This window comes from Anguilla rostrata, chromosome 4 (assembly GCF_018555375.3).
Source record: "Anguilla rostrata isolate EN2019 chromosome 4, ASM1855537v3, whole genome shotgun sequence".
Taxonomy (NCBI): Eukaryota; Metazoa; Chordata; class Actinopteri; order Anguilliformes; family Anguillidae; genus Anguilla; species Anguilla rostrata.
Window position 1 is genome coordinate 64625449 of NC_057936.1, and position 18448 is coordinate 64643896.

An 18448-nucleotide genomic window follows, 5' to 3' on the forward strand; every position below is an offset into this window, starting at 1 on the left:
CAGGGACGGGGCCTGGAAGGTCACGCAGCGATTCCGCCCGGGCCTCGCGTCTGAGCGCACCACATGCGAATCGCAGCTTTTTGGGGCCGGTTCCCCTTCCCCACCCCCCCTTTCGTTTAGTTTTCGCTTTGTTTCGTTTCGTCGTCTTCCAGAGAATAGCTGCAGAGCCTTGAAGCGAACGCCTAAAAAAAAAAAAAAACCAGATCGCAAAAAAAAAAAACACCAAACAGATTTTAGGATAAAGTCACGGAGGGAGAAGAACATCGGTGACGTGGTTCAGAGCGAAAAGCACCCAAAAAACCCATAGGGGGCGCTGCCCGGTGACCCCGGAGACACAGCGGACACAGAAACGCCAGAGACACACACGGGCTCTGCCAGCAGGACAGCACACAAGCACATCACGCCAGGCAAACAGCGAGAGAGAGGGAGGGAGCGAGAAAAAGAGAGAGAGATGAGAGAAAGAGATAGAGATAGAGAGAGAGAGGGATGAGAGAGAGAAAGAGAGATGAGAGAAAGAGATAGATAGAGAGAGGGAGGGATGAGAGAGAGAAAGAGAGAGTGATAGAGAGAGAAAGAGAAATAGCGATAGTAAGAGAGAGAGGGATAAGAGAGAGAGAAAGAGAGATGAGAGAAAGAGATAGATAGAAAGAGAGAGAGGGGGATGAGAGAGAGAAAGAGAGAGATTTGGCAGCACGATATGTAGATTCCTGCCACAGACAGAGGAGCAGCAGTGACTCCTAACCCTCACTAACTAATATATACAGCACATGTACCTGTTTTTAATTACATAATGTCTATGTGTATGTTTTAGTCGCAGTATAATAATTACTGTTTATTATTATATACGAATACACATTCTATTTCTGTTATATTTCTTGCCTCGTATTTATTGTTGTTGATATTTCCGTCATCGTTGTTATTATTCTGATTGATCATCACGATTTGGCAATATGTATCCGAAAATATATCATGCCAATAAAGCATTTTGAATTTGAAAGAAAAGGAGATAGAGAAATGGAGAGAGACAGAGAGAGGAGAGAGAGATGGAGAGAGATATAGAGAGAAGGAGAGAAACAGAGAGAGATGATAGAGATGGAGAAAGATGTAGAGAGATGGAGACAGAGAAGGAGAGAGACAGAGTGATGGAGAGAGAAATAGATATAGAGAAGGAGAGAGATATAGAGAAATGGAAACAGAGAAGGAGAGCAATATAGAGAGAAGACGAGCGATACAGAGAGATGGAGAGAGAGATAGAGAGAAGGAGAGAGAGATGTAGAGAGAGCTCCTCTCTGACAAAAGGACAGCAGGCTCATGAGTCACTGCCAGACAACCTCTAGCAGAAGGCAGGCTAGTTCTCTCTCTCTCTCAGTGTCTCTGTCTCTCTCTCGCTCGCTCTCCCTGCAGTACTGTTCCTCTCTGGGTCCCGGTGTAGGGCCTGCGTCGGCCATGTTGCTCCTGTGACTCATTCTTAATGCAGCTAAACAGGGATACTGAGGGAAACCTGATCAGCGAACACAAACACAACAACATGGCCTCCCCAGCGCCACACAGAAAACAGCGCCCTCAGTGTCCGCCAAGAGCCCTGCGGCTAGGACCTCATTCCACAGCCCAAAAGGGAATACAGCTCCCCAAACACACACACACATGCATACATGTACACTCTCTCTCACACACATGCTCACACACACACACACACACATATACACTCTCTCTCACACACACACATGCATGCATGTACACTCTCTCACACACACATGCTCACACACGCATATATACACTCTCTCTCACACACACACATGCTCACACACACACACACACACACACACACACACACACACACACACACACAACACATGCTCACACTCGCACACACACACAAACATAAACTCACTCTCTCACACACACATGCTCACACACGCACTCACATGCACTCACTCTCTCTCACACACACACATGCTCACACACACACACACACACACGCATATATACACTCTCTCTCTCACACACACATGCTCACACACACACACACATATACACACAGACACACGCAGACGCACACACACATACAGTACACACACAGACACGGACCGAGACTTGCGTTCATGAAACATCACATAACTCCACTCATACAAGGGCTGTGAACAGTACCCATCTGAAATGATGTCTCGACGCCTGCACTTCAACTGCAAAAAATACTAAATTATATTTGCGCACACCAAATATATTACCAGAATATTTATTTGATGGGTTTATAACTTAAACCCATCAAATCTGGCTTTCTTTGTGGTTCACGATCAGGTAGGTTCTTCAGTGTTCAGCAAAAAAAAAAAATCTAAAAATTTGAAGCATGCTATCAAATAAAAATAGATAAAATACTAATCATGGGTAAAATTATCAGAAATGTATTTTTCTGAAGATATTTTGTAATTTATCTGGAAAAAAAAACAAATAAATATATTTAATTTTGAAAAGTTTTAGGCAGGCCGCCAAGTGCTTTTCCAAGCCGCCGAGTCCGCGCGTATGAAAAATTGCGCAAAAACAAACAAAAACAAAAACAAAAACAAAACGTATTAGAAATGGTCCTGCCTTGATTGGTACAACTTAGTCCTGAATTATACTGCATTTCACGTTTTCAAAGTTTTGACGGCTAAATTAACTTCAGTATAATCCACGTGATTGCACAAAAGAACGAGACAGTAGACAGAGAGCGCCAACAACCGCGCGTGCCACACAGCGTCTGCTATTTTCAACAGAAACCGCCTACCTTTGTAATTTTGGCGGGTTTGTGTCTTCATGGGGAAATTATCAGTTTATTTATGAGGCATCTGCCGACTTTTAAGGTATATTTATAAATCATCATGTGACGTAATTGGACGTAATTCCATGAAAATCTCAGAAATATGCTATATTATGCAAATACGCCATCTCTTTACAACTGAATGAATGGGAAAATGGTTCAGGATTTGCCAATTAAGCGGATTTTACCGTGTTATCAGTAACCTGCACTGTTTTTTTTCCTGAATGTGCAGACAGAACTGAGAAATAAAATTCAGAATACGTAATAAATTCAAAACATAAAACAAAAATGAAATTTTTTTGTTTGTTTTTATTTCTTTGTTTAATTTTTTTGTTGGAACCAAGACAAAGCACATTATCAAATTTTAAAACGCAATTCTTCATAAAATCAAAAATATAATCCGTTACCAAATTATTTTAGAGGGAGACTACAGGCAGACCAAAATAGCATTAAACACATCGATCGCTTCAGCATAACAACGAGAGAGAACAGCGCACCGTTTACACAAAGTATCTTTTTAGCAACATATCCTCAAATTCCCCCTCTATCAAAACTCTGTAAAATAAACACACTTAAGATTTTTCCCATCTCGCCTTTTCACAGCCTACCGAAAAATTTTGATCGAAATCCATCCCTCGGTCGGATACGCACTCGCTGTGTACATATTCCAGCCGATGTAATGAGACAAAATAACAGTGCCGAAGTCCAAAAAGAACGCCAATTCCAGATACTCGGCACATTATTAAATTCCCCGTCGTTAAATTTGGAAAACATTTGAGGTCCACAGGCACCGCACATGGCTCCATGCCTGATAGAGAAATATTTGTCTTAATTTTTATCTGAAAACATTTTCATGCACAGCAATATCAGGGATATTTCAGGGGAGTGCGAGAGAAATGTGATTACTAAAATAAAGCTCATTTAATGAAGGTTTTGACCTACAGGAATTCAGGTGAATTCGACACATGATATGGATTATGATTATTGCAAATTGGCATTATAATGTTGAGCACGTATTTAAAAATACGAAATAAAAATGCTTGATGTGTTTTTAATGTAAAACTCAACGCATTTATTTATACATAAATCAATTTTACAAATGCTTTACTCAAATATGCTTTAAAAATATTTTATATTATTTAAATTGTATATAAAGTGTTTTTTATTCAAACAGTTCTCATTATCACCATTTGTAGAATATAAATGTATTATTTTCTATTCAAAATGAAATAACTGTATTTTCATTATTTAGATTATAGGGAATTAAGAATCAATTCGTGATCATGATTTATGAAATTTATGAAACAGAAAAAAAAAATTTGTTCAATATCTGGAAATGACATCTACTGAAAGCCAATGATTATAAAAGGTGTTTTTTTTTCTTCTTCTTTTTAATCCTCCCACAAGTTAAATAATGGCTTCATATTTAGAGTAAATGTGCAAATCTCGCAAAGCACATGTCAATTTTTGGATATTTATAAAACAATCTCATCTTTCCTCGCGCACTCAGTTAGAGATTAAGGGGGGGGGGGGGGAAACACAATTCACGAACGATACTTCCCGCGATCACTTTGATCACTGTGTAATTAACTCACAAGAAAAAAAAAATTACCGAGAGCTATTCGTCTATTGTTAGCGTTCCATACGCAGAAACGTCAAACAGTTGGGTCAGGACGATGTCAAATCCCTTTCCAAAGAAATACACATAACAGCCGAGCTGAATTCAGGCCCATTGCTTAAAATACTCAGAAGCATTCTTCACCTTTTTTTCCATCAGAAATAATCACAGGTAAACACAGTTTTGCTGAGTTTACTCAGGAGGCGATAGTAAGTGAGTTACCGATGAGGTCCGCGGGTCCCGTGCCCAGGTTCTCCCCCCGGATGGTGACCTTGGTCCAGGGTGCGCCCTCGTTGGGCGAGATGCCGGTGACCAGCGGGGGTTGGCGGGAACGAGACATGGTCGTGGTAAGGCTTAGCTGGGATCCGTTACCTGTCAACACGGAAAAGACCCAGACACGTCACTCAGCAACCGAGAGCAAAAAATAGCAAAACTAAAACAAGGCTGTTTATACTGCAACTGTTTTTTATTATCTGTTTATTATCGTTATTTTTTATTTGTGTTTTATTTTATTTAGGCCTATTAATAGTCTTCTTCCCACACGTTTTTGTTAGCATCGTTTCGGTTATTGATTGTGCCGTTATCGTGGCGCGTGTACCTTACGGCAATAAAACGTGCCAGAAAATTAGATTTGAATTTTAACTGAAAGAGGAGAAAAACTACGGCAGAGACGTTCTCTGTGTTTGCACTGTAAGTCGCTCTGGCTAAGAGCGTTGGATAAATAACAGTAAAGCAAATTGTATTATAAAAAGAGACTTAGTTTATGTAGCAGCGCTAATACAGACAGAGGAATGACTGACCGAGGTACCATATAGCGGTCAGCAAACCCAGAACAAAAACAGCACACTAAGCAGTGCGAAGTGGCACCGTGGGTTCAAAGCGCTAGCGTTAAGGGTGAACTGGCCTTACTCTTCCAGAAGGGCACTACGGTATTTCCTAAAATCCTAAAAAAAAACAAACATGCAATAGCACTTGCACAGACATTTATGGTAAAGCGGATTTGCATTCTTTGTCAAATAAATTAGTTTTTTTTTTGTTCTCTTAATATAAAGTAGAAGAAACTTCCTTGTAAGTAGGCTAAACTTGAGCGTAGCCTACATAAAAAAGCAACTCACAGCATCGCGATGTGACTATTACTTTGTTTTCACGTACAGTAATGGCCTCAGTAAACAGCACAGACCGTTTACGCAAGCCAAGCATCCTGCAGGAAAACAGGCGAGAAAGGCCTCCCTCTCCGGTTAAATGTGAAATTGAGAAAACGTTAATTCAATACATTCGGCGTTTCGATGCACGAGAAAAACACAACAGAAAAAATAAAAATGTTTTTAAAAAAACAAAGAAAGCCTTTTACAGCAGGGGTAGGTGGAGCCGAGCTCACACTCCTACACCTTCACCTTTACCTGGTTCTCTCCCGGCCACACAGCCCCCCCCCCATCCCTGGCTGGACACAACCCATCCTCCCCCAAACGGCCAGGGGGAGGGGGGCAGGCTGACACAGGGGGACATGGGAGGTTAACAGCTCTCTTTAAAGAAGTGTTCCACCGCTCATTCGACAGGGCCTACTGGTGTGTGCGGTGAGGCCGGTGGGGGAGGGGGGGGGTCTCATTTTGGTAAAGGGCACGACCGTTGTGTTTTCCCAGCGGGGAGCTGGGATGGACCCCCCTGCCGCTGCCCCCCAGCCCCCCAACTTCCCTGCACAATCTCTCACACACACACACTGCTCTCTCTCTCTCACACACACACTCCTCTCTCTCTCACACACACACACAGCTCTCTCTCTCACACACACACACACACTGCTCTCTCTCTCTCACACACACACACACACTCTCTCTCGCTCCGCAGGCCGGGCAGACTGACAGCTCGGGGGGCCGTTGCGTGCGAGGGGCCGGGGCAGGCGCTGTGTGGTCTGGGTGTGTGGTCTGGGGAGCGGGCCCAGAGAAGCCCCAGTGTGTTTACTTTACTGTGGGCCTCGCACTGCCCCGGGAACCCTGCCCAAACGCTGCTCCGCTCCGCTCCCCGCTCCAGGCCCCGCCTCCGCGCTGCGCCTGTCTCCACCACCGGCCAATCGCAGCGCGGCCTGCTGCCCCCACTCCCATCTCCACCACCGGCCAATCACAGCACAGCCTGCACTCACCAAGCTCCAAGAGACCTGAGGCACTGAGCGTGCTCAATTTGTACCTTTTTAGCTCCCAGACAGGGAGAATCTCCTGACAGTCTGGCTGAGAACAAAAACCCAACTCTGATTGGACGGCCCCGTGTGCGCCTGGTAGGACTGATAATCAGTGCAGAAATATGAAGTGCGGTATTTCTGAGATTCTTTAATCACGCCGCACTGCCGTTACAGAGAGTACGGGAAAAAGTGCTGCATCTGAAGCGCCTTAGCCCCAGGCACAGAGCAAACGCATTTACCGGCCAGATACGCTGCACTGAAGCAGCTTTGGCCGAGCTCCGTACTCCGCACATGAACACTCACAATCAGTCACAGCGACGAGTCTGCGGATTACTGAAGCTGCTGAACGACTTGACGAGATTCACAACGGGGCAGGGAGTGAGATAAAACACGGGCCTTCCTCGCGCTGTTTTCCCGGAGAGCGGCCGTTATATCGGAGGTTCTGTGTAAAAAAACGTGCGTTACTCACGGCAGGCCTCAGCATCTTCCAGGCCCCAGAGAGAAAAACCTGCTGCAGTTTCCTTTCACAGCCTTTAGAGGGCAGCAAAGGACCCCGCTAATTCCAGACAGGAACAATTTGACTCACCGCAGCTGGTGTCTTAATGCCCTCCTGGCTACAGCCATGCATTCAGATCTGTGCTACAGTAAGCTAAAGATGCTACGTAATCAATTTAAAACAAGCCATTTTTATAGCAATTTGCAAAAAAAAAAAATTTCAAAGAGGATCAAACAATTTGCTGTTTAACCTAGGCCTGAAATCAACTTTAATTCTGAGTGAATGCTCAACGATTAGATTTTTGTATAGTTTTAGCATCTCATGTCATTTTAGCGCTTATACGCAAATGCAGTGGGTCGAGCGGGGCATTAACCTGGCGAAGCGGAGGGTAAACCTGGGCCCACGCTCGAGGTGAGGTTGGGCGGGGCGGGGCGGGGCGGGCAGGGCGGGGCGGGGGGAGAAGCAACTGTTGCCTCACGACTTCCTGCTTGCCTCAGCTGTTTTTTGAGTCTAAGAGGGATGGCGATTGTTAGTCCCCCCCACCCCCCCACCCCCCACCCCCCCACCCTAGTCTTGGTTTGGAACCCATATGAATTGGAAGATGGACACCGGTTGGATCTACACACGCCCCCGCCCCCCCCCCCTTCCCCCCCCTTCCCCACCAAAAACAGTATTGGCAAGAAAGTGCACAGTAGCACTGCAAAAGTCACATGACAATGGGTGCTCACCAAAAGTGCAGAAGGAGTTTCTATCCAAAGATCTGCTGAGGAGCTGTGGTACAGACGAAATGCTCCCAATAATGAACTATTTAACAGGTGTAAAACTGCAGTTTTGTTTTACTTGGAAAAAGTATTTTTAACCATTTTTTTCAAAAGTGGTAGTTTTGTTCAGTCAGCCAATGATTCCTCGCCCTACCCATAACTCCCCTGGGCAGGGCTGGGTGGACCTGCCCACAGTGACTCAGGGCTTCAGAAATGCCATGTTGGCAGCTCTTACCCATTCTCCTGATCTGAAAGCCATCAACATGAAAGAAATACAAAAAAAAAATGGAAACTGACTAAAACAAAATTGTTGTGCTGTTAGCTATGTCTTTCCTTAAAGTTCATTCCAATTTAGACTGATGTATTGGAGTAAAACAAAACAAGCAAAATACAAAAGACACAAAGGCAGGTAAAAAAAAAAAACTAAAAAAAAAAATGAAGAGATTCGCAGATTTGATTTCACGCGAACACGCCGCTTTAAGTGGGGACTCGCGGGCAGATTCCGCTGCTGATTACCTCCGAGAGGGGAAAAGTGGCGCGTGGGATTTCTCCATGTGGAACGCGCGCCGCAGAGGACCCGAAACCGGTAATAGCTTTTCACATCGCTGTAATTTCCAGCGCTCTCGTGCGTGTGTGATTTTTTAAACTGCGCGACGACGCCAAACGTGCCAATTAGACGGGAGCGCCTTCAGAATGTCCTGGGAAACGGTTCGACGTAAATTTGCGGCCCGGATTATAACGCACACAAAACGCCCGTCTCAAAGCAGATGGAAACAATTGCGCAACGATACGTACCGATACTGAGGCAGCACTTAACCGGGCCGAAAGAGACACAAGCCTCCCGCATCACAAACTACATTCCAGTCGCACTGCGCTGCGCACCAGACAAAAACACACGAAAAACGCAAGAGGCTGAAAACTGCTCTGCGGTAAATGAGCGGACTGAAACGACACTGAAATAAAATGATAAAAACACACTAGGCTATATTCCAGCTGTCAGACAGGAGGCTTCTATATATATATACTTTTTTTTTGCAATGTACACAACAGCGCAATTTATTTATCTTTATATTTTCAAAAATACATTTACAATGTACTGCAGTATTTCATTTCTAGGGAAGGGGGAGAGCTTTTTAACGGCAAACACACAGTGACACTGGCAGGCAGTAAAAAAGGCCAGAGCCTCTGGCGTGGCACAAAGGCAAAACGTGGCCGCTGCACTTTAAGAATGATCACTGAAAACGAAACAACCGTTACACGTTACATAAACATGACTGTAGCGCTCCTTTCTCCCTCTCTTTCCTACAGCGTCTTTCTGTGACCCACCCCCTCCTTTCTTCCTCTCTACCTCTTTCCCTCTCTCTCTCTCTCTCTCTCTCCATCGTCTTCCTCCTCTTCCTCCTCTGTGGCGTGCAGCGTGGGACTGGGGAGTCTCTCGAGGCCATCGGCGGGCCTGTTTTTAGATGCACCGGTGTTGTTTTCGGCGCGCGTGGAGCGGGGGTCCGCCCCCCACCCCCCGTCCCCCCCCGCGCCGAATCAAAGGCCCGGTCTGACCCAGGCCGCCGTCCCGCGCCCGCCCACCACCCACCGAGAGGCGAAGCACAATCAGGCCCAAACACAATGCGCCTTCGCCCCGCATCCTGGACAAACAGCCTTTGAACGGCACGCCGAGGGCGGGGGACGGGGACGTGGGGGGGGGACGGGGGGGTCCTACCGAGGACGGGGGGGGGGCCGCGATCATCCAGAACGCCGTTTTTACCGTCACCCCCTCAACCAAACAAACACGCTCGCACCGAGAAGCACTTTAATTTTCACCTGCAGGTGTGAGGCTGCGTGTGTGTGTCGTTCCCCCCACCCCCACCCTACCCCCAGTAACACAGCATTTCATCTTCCCTGTTCTTTCCTTAACAGCACGAGGTCTTATTTCCCCCGATTTTACAGTTAAAGCTCGCAGTTCCCACAACTCACAACAGGAAACAACCATGCAGCGTGAGAGACACCCCCTGCACACAGAGGGCAGTGCAGATGAGTTCGGCCTGTGAGAGTGGGATGGGGTAGTGGTGGGTGGTGGCAGGGGGCACGGGGGGCATAAGGGGTGTAATTTGTCCCTCTGGTAACAGCCCTGTACTGAGGCCCTTTATAGCTCACAACCTTCCTGCCCCACCCCAACCCACACAGTACCAGAGTCAGAGCAGAGGGGATACTGTGGCCTCACACACACACACGCACACACACACACACACGCACACACACACTCACACGAACATACACACACTCACACGAACACACACCCACACGCGCACACGCACATGATTATATGTACACAGACACACACACGCACATGCACACACATGAATATATGTACACATACACACACACACATACACACACACACACATACATACATGTACACATAAATATACACACACATTAAAGGGGGTACAAAAAAAGGCTACAGTACCATCCCCAAATGAAGCAACCTAAAAACACCAAAGATGCCGTCCCCAAAAAGCACCAACATGACCGTCCCCAAAAACCACCAATGCTACTGTCCCCATAAAACACCAACATTAGTTTCTCCTAAAAAATGTTTTAAAAAACACTAATGTTGTTTTCACAAAAATGGAAATAACACTATCTCCAGCAACCCAGAGCAGGACGGAGCGAGTGGGGGGGGGTGTTTCTCGTTCACAAGCGATTAGGGGGGGTCTGGGGGCGGCCTGTAGAATGGTCAGAGAGCTGTTTCACCTGTGAGAGAGAGGGAGCACATATGGGAGCGATTGCATGGTACACAAAGGGTCCCTTTCAGGCCTGGGGGGCGGGGAGGGGGGGGTCCCACCCCTGCACACACCTCTGTCCTCCGCCAGCCCCCCAACCTGCCGTTCACGCGTCACACGGTCCCAACTTTAAACAAACACCGCTCCATCAAGGATCTCTTTTATCCGAACACCTCTGTTTGCGCTTCACTATTTGAACACAAATTACACGCCTTAATATAAAATGTAGCATACCCCACCCCCCACAACATTCCTTATGCTAGTATTACATCGATTAACACCAATAGCACTGCTGCTGAAATGTACCCTGTGTGTCAGGGCAGATAACTCTGATGCCCCCTACTGGACAGAACTGAACAGCACTGCGTACTACGCACTCAATACAACTTTTACGCAGAGGATTGCAGGGCTAAAATTAGGCTAACATTTTTTCCAAGGAACTCATGTGCTCCTTTTAAAGTTTAAAAATGTGGGCACACACTAATGCATCCCTATTGGCAGATGTGCTCCTAAAAGTATTCTTTTTCCAGATAGCACAAATCAAGCGCTCCAAAAGCAGGAGAACTGCAGAGTACTGAGGTGTAATCAGTTACTGATGACAATGAGAAAGCAGAAAGAGAGATGTCTCTGGAAAAGCACAGCCAAATTTTCCTTCCTGAAAGTGAAAAATTGTTGTGTGGGCTGGACTGAGATAAGTAAGCCATTCACTGCATTACAAAACAAGATAAAAAACCGAACTTCAAAGACCTCCACGGCTATAAGGATGTGCGTGGATGTGCCTTATCGAGCGGATAAACAGCACGCGCGATATGCTCTGTCTGACCTGGGGAGACGTACGGATCATAAAAAGGACAATCATTTTATTTCAGGCCAAACTGATAAGACAATGTTAACAATGACAAATCTAGTAGCTCTAATTTTGTAGAAAAAAAAACTTTTATTTTGCCCATTTCCAGAGCTGTCTGGGCAGACTAATCTCCTGAACTTGCCTGTAAAACAAGGTCATCCAAAACACTTGTATTCTCCACCCTTGAAAGACCAAAAATGACCTAGATGGAGGTAAGTCTATCATAGCAGAGTGGGTGGGCACTACACTTTGTTTCGGCTAAAAGCTGGGGGGGGGGGGGGGGGAATCAAATGGCCTAGCTTTTCACGAGCAGGAACATCCACCCTCTTAAACCTTAACAAAGATCAGGCCCTGTGGGACATTAACACACAACTCAGGACCCTGACAGAGTGGCTCACTTCTAGATTGACCTCTGACCTTCGACCCCACCTCACCTCTCATTCGCCTGGACCAGCAACAAAGGGCACAGCCAATGAGGGACACACAACAGGTTCCTATTCCTATTGCAAATGGTCCAGCAAAGGCATAAACACGAAAAACGCCTTTTAACAAGGTGAACAGAGGCTCCTGGAACATCAGCGGGTAAAACTGCCCGTAGCAACGCTGAGTGGATCACAGCAGATCTGACTCACGAAGGCACATCTGCCCAACGCACATCTGCACTGGCCGTGTGGCTCTGCGTGTGATAGGAACACACGGAGTCGAGTTTAAACACGGGGCTAAGCTTCAGCTCTCTGTTTGGAGGCAGCAAGCCACATTTGGGTGTGCTAAAAATGAAAGGAAGGAAAAAAAAAAGGCACAAGGACAAGACAGATGTTTTTTTGTTAAAGGTATAATTCCTCCGTAATAATAGCTAGCATATGGATCACTGTGCATTCGCTCCTGACAGCAAGCAGCGCTGCCTCAGATTAGCGAGGCTCGTACGGTTTCTGCCTGGGATTAGAGACAGCCGGGGACCAGAGATATCCGCCTTCACCGTTCATTCCCCCCCGACGGAGAGAAGCGAACAACGGGGAGCGTTCCTCACAGGCAGACCGGCAAAGCCGCGCGGCTGAGCCGTTTGCAAACGCACTCGACCCAAATCGACAAAGATACCCTTTCAAAAGAGACCGATCGCGCCCGTCCCCAGCGGACTAGTAAAGGCCAATCAGCGATGCCACCTGGCGTTCCTCACAGCCAAACTCGACGGGCATGCACGCCGGGCGAGGACTACGGCGCGGGGACCTCACCTGAGGACACCTGCGCCTTCATTCACATGGAACGAGCGGCCTGTGAACCCCTTCCGCGACGACTCATCCAGCCAATGAGAAAAGCTTTTGCTTTCAACCAGCCAATGAGAAAGCTTTTGCTTTCATCCAGCCAATGAGAAAAGCTTTTGCTTTCAACCAGCCAATGAGAAAGCTTTTGCTTTCAACCAGCCAATGAGAAAGCTTTTGCTTTCAACCAGCCAATGAGAAAGCTTTTACTTTCAACCAGCCAATGAGAAAGCTTTTACTTTCAACCAGCCAATGAGAAAGCTTTTGCTTTCATCCAGCCAATGAGAAAGCTTCTGCTTTCAACCAGCCAATGAGAAAGCTTTTGCTTTCATCCAGCCAATGAAAATGTTTTTGCTTTCATCCAGCCAATGAGACAGCAGTGTCAGTGTAGGTCAAGCACAGGCATTGCTTATTCTTGTTTGTTATGTTTTGATAGGCTGTTTGTTTGGTTTTACTTTTCCCTTTTACCCTCCCCTTTCCTGGTCAGGCAGCAGGTCCTCATTAACCACTGGAAAAATAAACACAATCCCAATATCATGGAACATTCATTTACTGACATATTTTTAAAGGCTTAACTATCAGAAACATTACTGGGCTTTCAATTAAAGTATTCAACATTTCCACAGCATCATTTCTATTATGCAATCTTTTTTTACCATTTCAAACTTCTCAGTGAAACAGAACGAAATGTCCACATTAAAAATTATCTTCATAACTAAATACAGCATTTTGTTAAAGATCCAACAGGAAAAAAAGCTAAAATGCTGCTGTTTAACTTAATCTAATAAACTCCTACTATGCTACGTATTATAAAGAGTGATACATTTCATCATATTAATCGAACACAAACATCATCTACACTCCCTTCAAGTCAGAATCATCTGTATCGATGCTGCAGAGCACGGGGCCCACTACCACGTACTGATGACCGTAGTGAATGAAAAGCGTGAAATGTTAAGGTGTGTTAACTACAGTGTGAAATATACATATTAAAGTTATACATTCTAAGTTTATAATGTGAAACGTACTGCTAACAGCAAGTGTACACGTTAAGTGCTGTTAACTACAGCAGAAAATGTGCAGCACAAATAATAAATATTCAAGTTGTACATTCTAAAGCAGCAATGTAGAGTATAATAATCACTGCAGTAAATGCTAAGTGTATAACATACGGTGTATTCATAAACACGTAAAATGTGAAGTGCGGTCCGGACCCCCCGCACCCCCAACAACCTCCCCCAAACGGCTTTACCCCGGCGGCAGACCCCCCTTCAACAAGGGACTGTGAAAACATGGGAGCCGGGATGGGGTGCAGCTCGAGGGGCGCCACATCCCCCCCCCACCCCACAGCACCCTCCCCCCCCCCCCCCACCTCTGAGGCTCACTGTTGGGATCTGTAACGCTGCACTGCTGAGAAAAGCACCATGAAAATATAACCCGGCGCATTCCACCAATATAAATAAGCAGGCCACCCAAATTTCCAATTAGAGCTGGTGCAGGAGTCAGGAAATGGCCAGCGATCCGTCAAAAGGCCGCCCCCCCCCCCCGGGCCAGGCCGGGCCGGGGACACGGAACAGTGACGTGGGGGGGGGGGGGCTCGGAGAGGGAGCCAGTCTCTTTTGCGTGAAGATGGCCCCCCTCCAACCCAAACCAGGCTCGCCCGGATCCGTACAGATAGCCTGAGTCATGCCCACATCGCCGCGCCATTATGGAACAACGCATTTTCAGTTTCATTAAAAAAAGACAAAAGTATTGTTATTGTTTGACATATCTTTACATGCAACAACATCAGCTGGCTTAAGTCACATTAAAAGATTTCCAACCTTAAGCTTAGCAAACGATGGAGAGCACCAGCAGGTTAAATTTCCATGTCCCAGCTGTAACAGCACGAATGCTCGGCCCTGCTGCTACTGAACAGGGTCCCAGCTTTGCAGGCTGGGAGTGGGTCGTGGGCTGGGGGGAAGGGAGGGGGGTCTGATTCCTGTCACCTTGAGGTCAAAGCGGGAAAAAAAACATTATTTCATAAACCTGTAATAATTAGCAAACAAGTCCAAGAAGGACCCGAAAGGTAATTTGCTTAAAGACATGAAGTGCAGACAGGGGTACCAGAGTCCTGTGACAATGGAAGGAGGCCAGACGGGGGCGAGGGGGGGGTGTTAGCTTGCATTGATGCAAGATTGATTTATATAACTCTACCCAATACAGTCTGATATTCATATTGATATAATGCTAAGCTAATCTTCAATTTATAAAACAACAAAGATATAGGGAACAAACCAACCATAGAAACATTTTTAAGCTAAAGGCGTTTCCGCCAGAAATTTTGTTAATAATAATAATAATAATAATAATAATAATAATAAAGAATAGTTTTTTAAAATTTCAGTACTGTGTATTCCTTCAGATTTTTGGCCAAAGGAGAGACCCCAACACCACTTCCAAAGTTTCCAATGGCACCTTAAGTTTGTCTGTCAGTGTTGTATGTGTTGGTCATAATAAATGCCTCCAGAGCAAATCGTTGGATAAACTTTATTTGAAGTGCTAATACTAACAACATGTCACAGCAGTGAAAATGTGGCTGGTTTAATAGAAACAAGTAAAAATAATGCTTTGAAAACACAATGAAAACAGCAGGAATAGCAAAAAGGGTGGAAAATAAATCACTCTCCACAGTAAACTCGTGTTTATATCTGAGGTTAATAGCCGAACGCTGTAAGTCCTTTATCACGCGCTGCTGAAAACGAACGATCGCATACCGCTCTGCTTCTGCGGGGACCGGCGCGAGCAAACGCACGGCTCAGAAGAAAAAAAATCAGCAAAGCAGTTCCGAGGAATGGAGCCACGGGGATTTCTCCTCACATACAAACAGCCAACTGCTTTCATCTGCTCCTATTGTGCTTGGCATAGTGTCACCACAGAAAAGCACGGGGTGCATTATGCAGTTTGCACGGTGACGACTGACGCAATAGAGCCCCAGTACTTTTTGGGTACGGCTTTATTTGCGTGAAAGCGGAGCGGAGCAAAAGACTCAACGGCCTTTCAAAGATAATGCTTCGAGAAGCGTCCAATAGTCACACTGAAATCCCGTAATTCCCACACTGTAAACAGATGTTCCCTATTAAAAAGGAGAGATTACTGTATTTTGCCAACAGTATGCCTCTCACAAACCCTGCACAAAAATGTTGTCAAATGTTACAGTTTCAGAATTTTCACACTGGCAAAGAACAGCTGTTTTGAAAACGTGTTTGCAATGCATACTAAAAAAAGTTATTTTGCACAATGCCGTTGAAACATGTCTTCGCAAAATGAAGACATCTCTCTTTATGAAAATGTCTGCGAATCATTATCTTCTAAGCTAAAGCCAGCATCAAACATGTTTGGTTTTTTTTTGTTTGCTATGTTGCATGGTGGTAATGACATTCAGATTCTAACGTTCAAAAAAGCAGGACATCTAATTCAGCCTTGTTTATATACATTATAATTTCCAACCCCACTAGCTAATCTCAACTAAATTCACCCACATAATGAATCCAAATGGAAACACACATGCATTCTCTTTGATTAGCTACGCATCTCATACGTGCTGTGTTATACAGACACCATTGTCTAAGGAGACTAATATTTAGGCTACAGTTAGTACATTATCAATGTATGCAGTTGAATATTAACTGTACTACAGATCCTGGTTCAAGAGAGTACCAGCAGACTGGACACAAACCAGCAAACTCCAGTTTATGATCAGAATTCTACAATGCGTCAGTCTTCCTACGTATGCTATGTAAAAACCAAAAGATATTGACGAACACAAATGCCATGTTTTGTTGGTAATGGCGCGTCATTTGGTTTCCGAAAGTCAATAAGTAAGGTCTTATTTGCTACTGTCTCGTTTTGTCAAATTAGTTTACCAGATAGGCGAAAAAATAAGAATTTTAAGACCGATGTCAAGTGCCACTGCTAAAACCTCATAGTATAATTTCTGCCACCGCCAACGTTTAATGACAATGAAAAGGGTACCAAGTAGCAGCGAAGGGAAGAGTGTATTTTGACAATCAGGCAGTGATACTGAACGGCAAATATCGTACAAGGGCCAACGCTAACTAACCACCCAATGAGCAAAGCGTTTTAGCAAATGTTGCGACGGTAAGCAAGTAACTAACGTAGCCAAGTTAATGGTAAAGATCTTGAAGCACAGATGACAGGTATCTACCTAGCAAACAAAGAGGACAGGGCTAGTGTCGTAGCATGACATTTATACACGGAATATTACAATGAATTATACGACGTCTGTTGCTCTAGCACAGCGTTGATAAACGCCGTCGTCCCATTCCGTTATAACAAAGATATGTGCAATGGGTGGATCAGTTTCCTACGGAAACACAGATGAACATTCCGCTGACAGGACAATTCAGCTAGCTAGTTAGCTAATGAAAAATACGCAATATCGCTCGAAGCACCACTTCATTTTTAATCCAGCAATGCCATAAATAATCGTACAAGGAACTAGATATACCAATACGAACAACTTCATAACTGGCCTAGCTAGTAAGACGTAGCTAACTAGGTTAGGTAGGTTAGCCAAAACACTGGCGAGCAAGCTATACTGTTTGCAAGTTAACAACAAATAAACCGTTCTTCGGTGAATGGCAGCACAGCACAATGAATGTTACTGCGTGCTATCTGCCTCTTACTCAACAGGAAGCTGACTATGATCGTATGTGTAACGTAAAAATTATGTTATATATTAAAAGACCCACTTACAGCTACAAGCTGCAGGATGAAGCTCCGATTGACCTCGAATGTCGCGAATAACATCAACTTCCGGGTTACAGTTTCCTGACAACGTCACTGCTCAGCCTCAGGAGATGCGAAGGTTGCAAAGCGAGCTGTGGAATCCAGGGCTGGGGCCAATTCTATTTAAATTCGGCCGATTGAGGGAATCAACCTATACTAAATTCATGAATTGAAGTGGCCATAATGCCCTGGGAATTTTTTTTTAAATGTCAGATGTCGTTCCCTGGTGGGTAGAATTTTATTTCAGCATTGTTCAAGCTTAGATATTATGTAATTGACAATAAAACATGCAACACTTTCCATTACGATGGATGATGCACAGCATTGGACAAAAAAAATAATAGAATTTGTATGGAAGTTTTGCAATTGCGAGCTTTTCATAATTTTTTTGTGAAGATTGTGAAATTCAGCCATTCAATTTTAGTTAATTCATTGTACGTTAATTAATTTCCATGATATTTCAAATAATGTGTGTGACTTTGCTTTTTTACTTTTTTATTTTTTATTTTTATTTATTCCTTTTTTTTGTTGCAAATTTGTGTCATTACATCCACCTCTGTGGTATCCAGCTTTTGGGAATGGCAGACCTCTCTTTTTCAAGTAAGCATGAATTAAACAATAGCCTTTTACATTTTATTGTATTACTCATTTTCCATCTTTCACACAGCTGTTCCTTACAGAGTAAGCATCCTGTTATTATAAAGACTTCCTGGAGCCTGATTGACACATGACTTGGAAGGCTTTGTGTTTGAAGCAACAACAAAAAAAAAAAAAAAAAAAAGGGGGGGGGGGGGGGGGTGATTGGTGGGGTGCAAACCGAGAAGCAAACAACTTAATCCTTTAAAATCCACAAATTATTATTTCCTGATTCTGAACATTCTCACCCCAACATCATTCGCATCATTGTGTCATCCTTTCAATGTACTTTTTAT

General features: G+C 44.7%; 1 protein-coding gene across 1 annotated transcript in view; it reads right to left on the minus strand.

The window, feature by feature from the left end:
- The window catches only part of exoc2 (exocyst complex component 2), an 80807-nt gene extending 63185 nt beyond the window's left edge, over nucleotides 1–17622 (minus strand). Inside the window, exons 1-2 of the mRNA XM_064334147.1 lie at nucleotides 17484–17622; nucleotides 4638–4787 (exon numbers count right to left, since the gene is read on the minus strand). Coding sequence (XP_064190217.1) covers nucleotides 4638–4755 — 118 coding nt within the window. The 5' untranslated portion in view covers nucleotides 4756–4787; nucleotides 17484–17622. The remainder of the gene's footprint in view (nucleotides 1–4637; nucleotides 4788–17483) is intronic.
- Nucleotides 17623–18448: the final 826 nt, after the last annotated feature.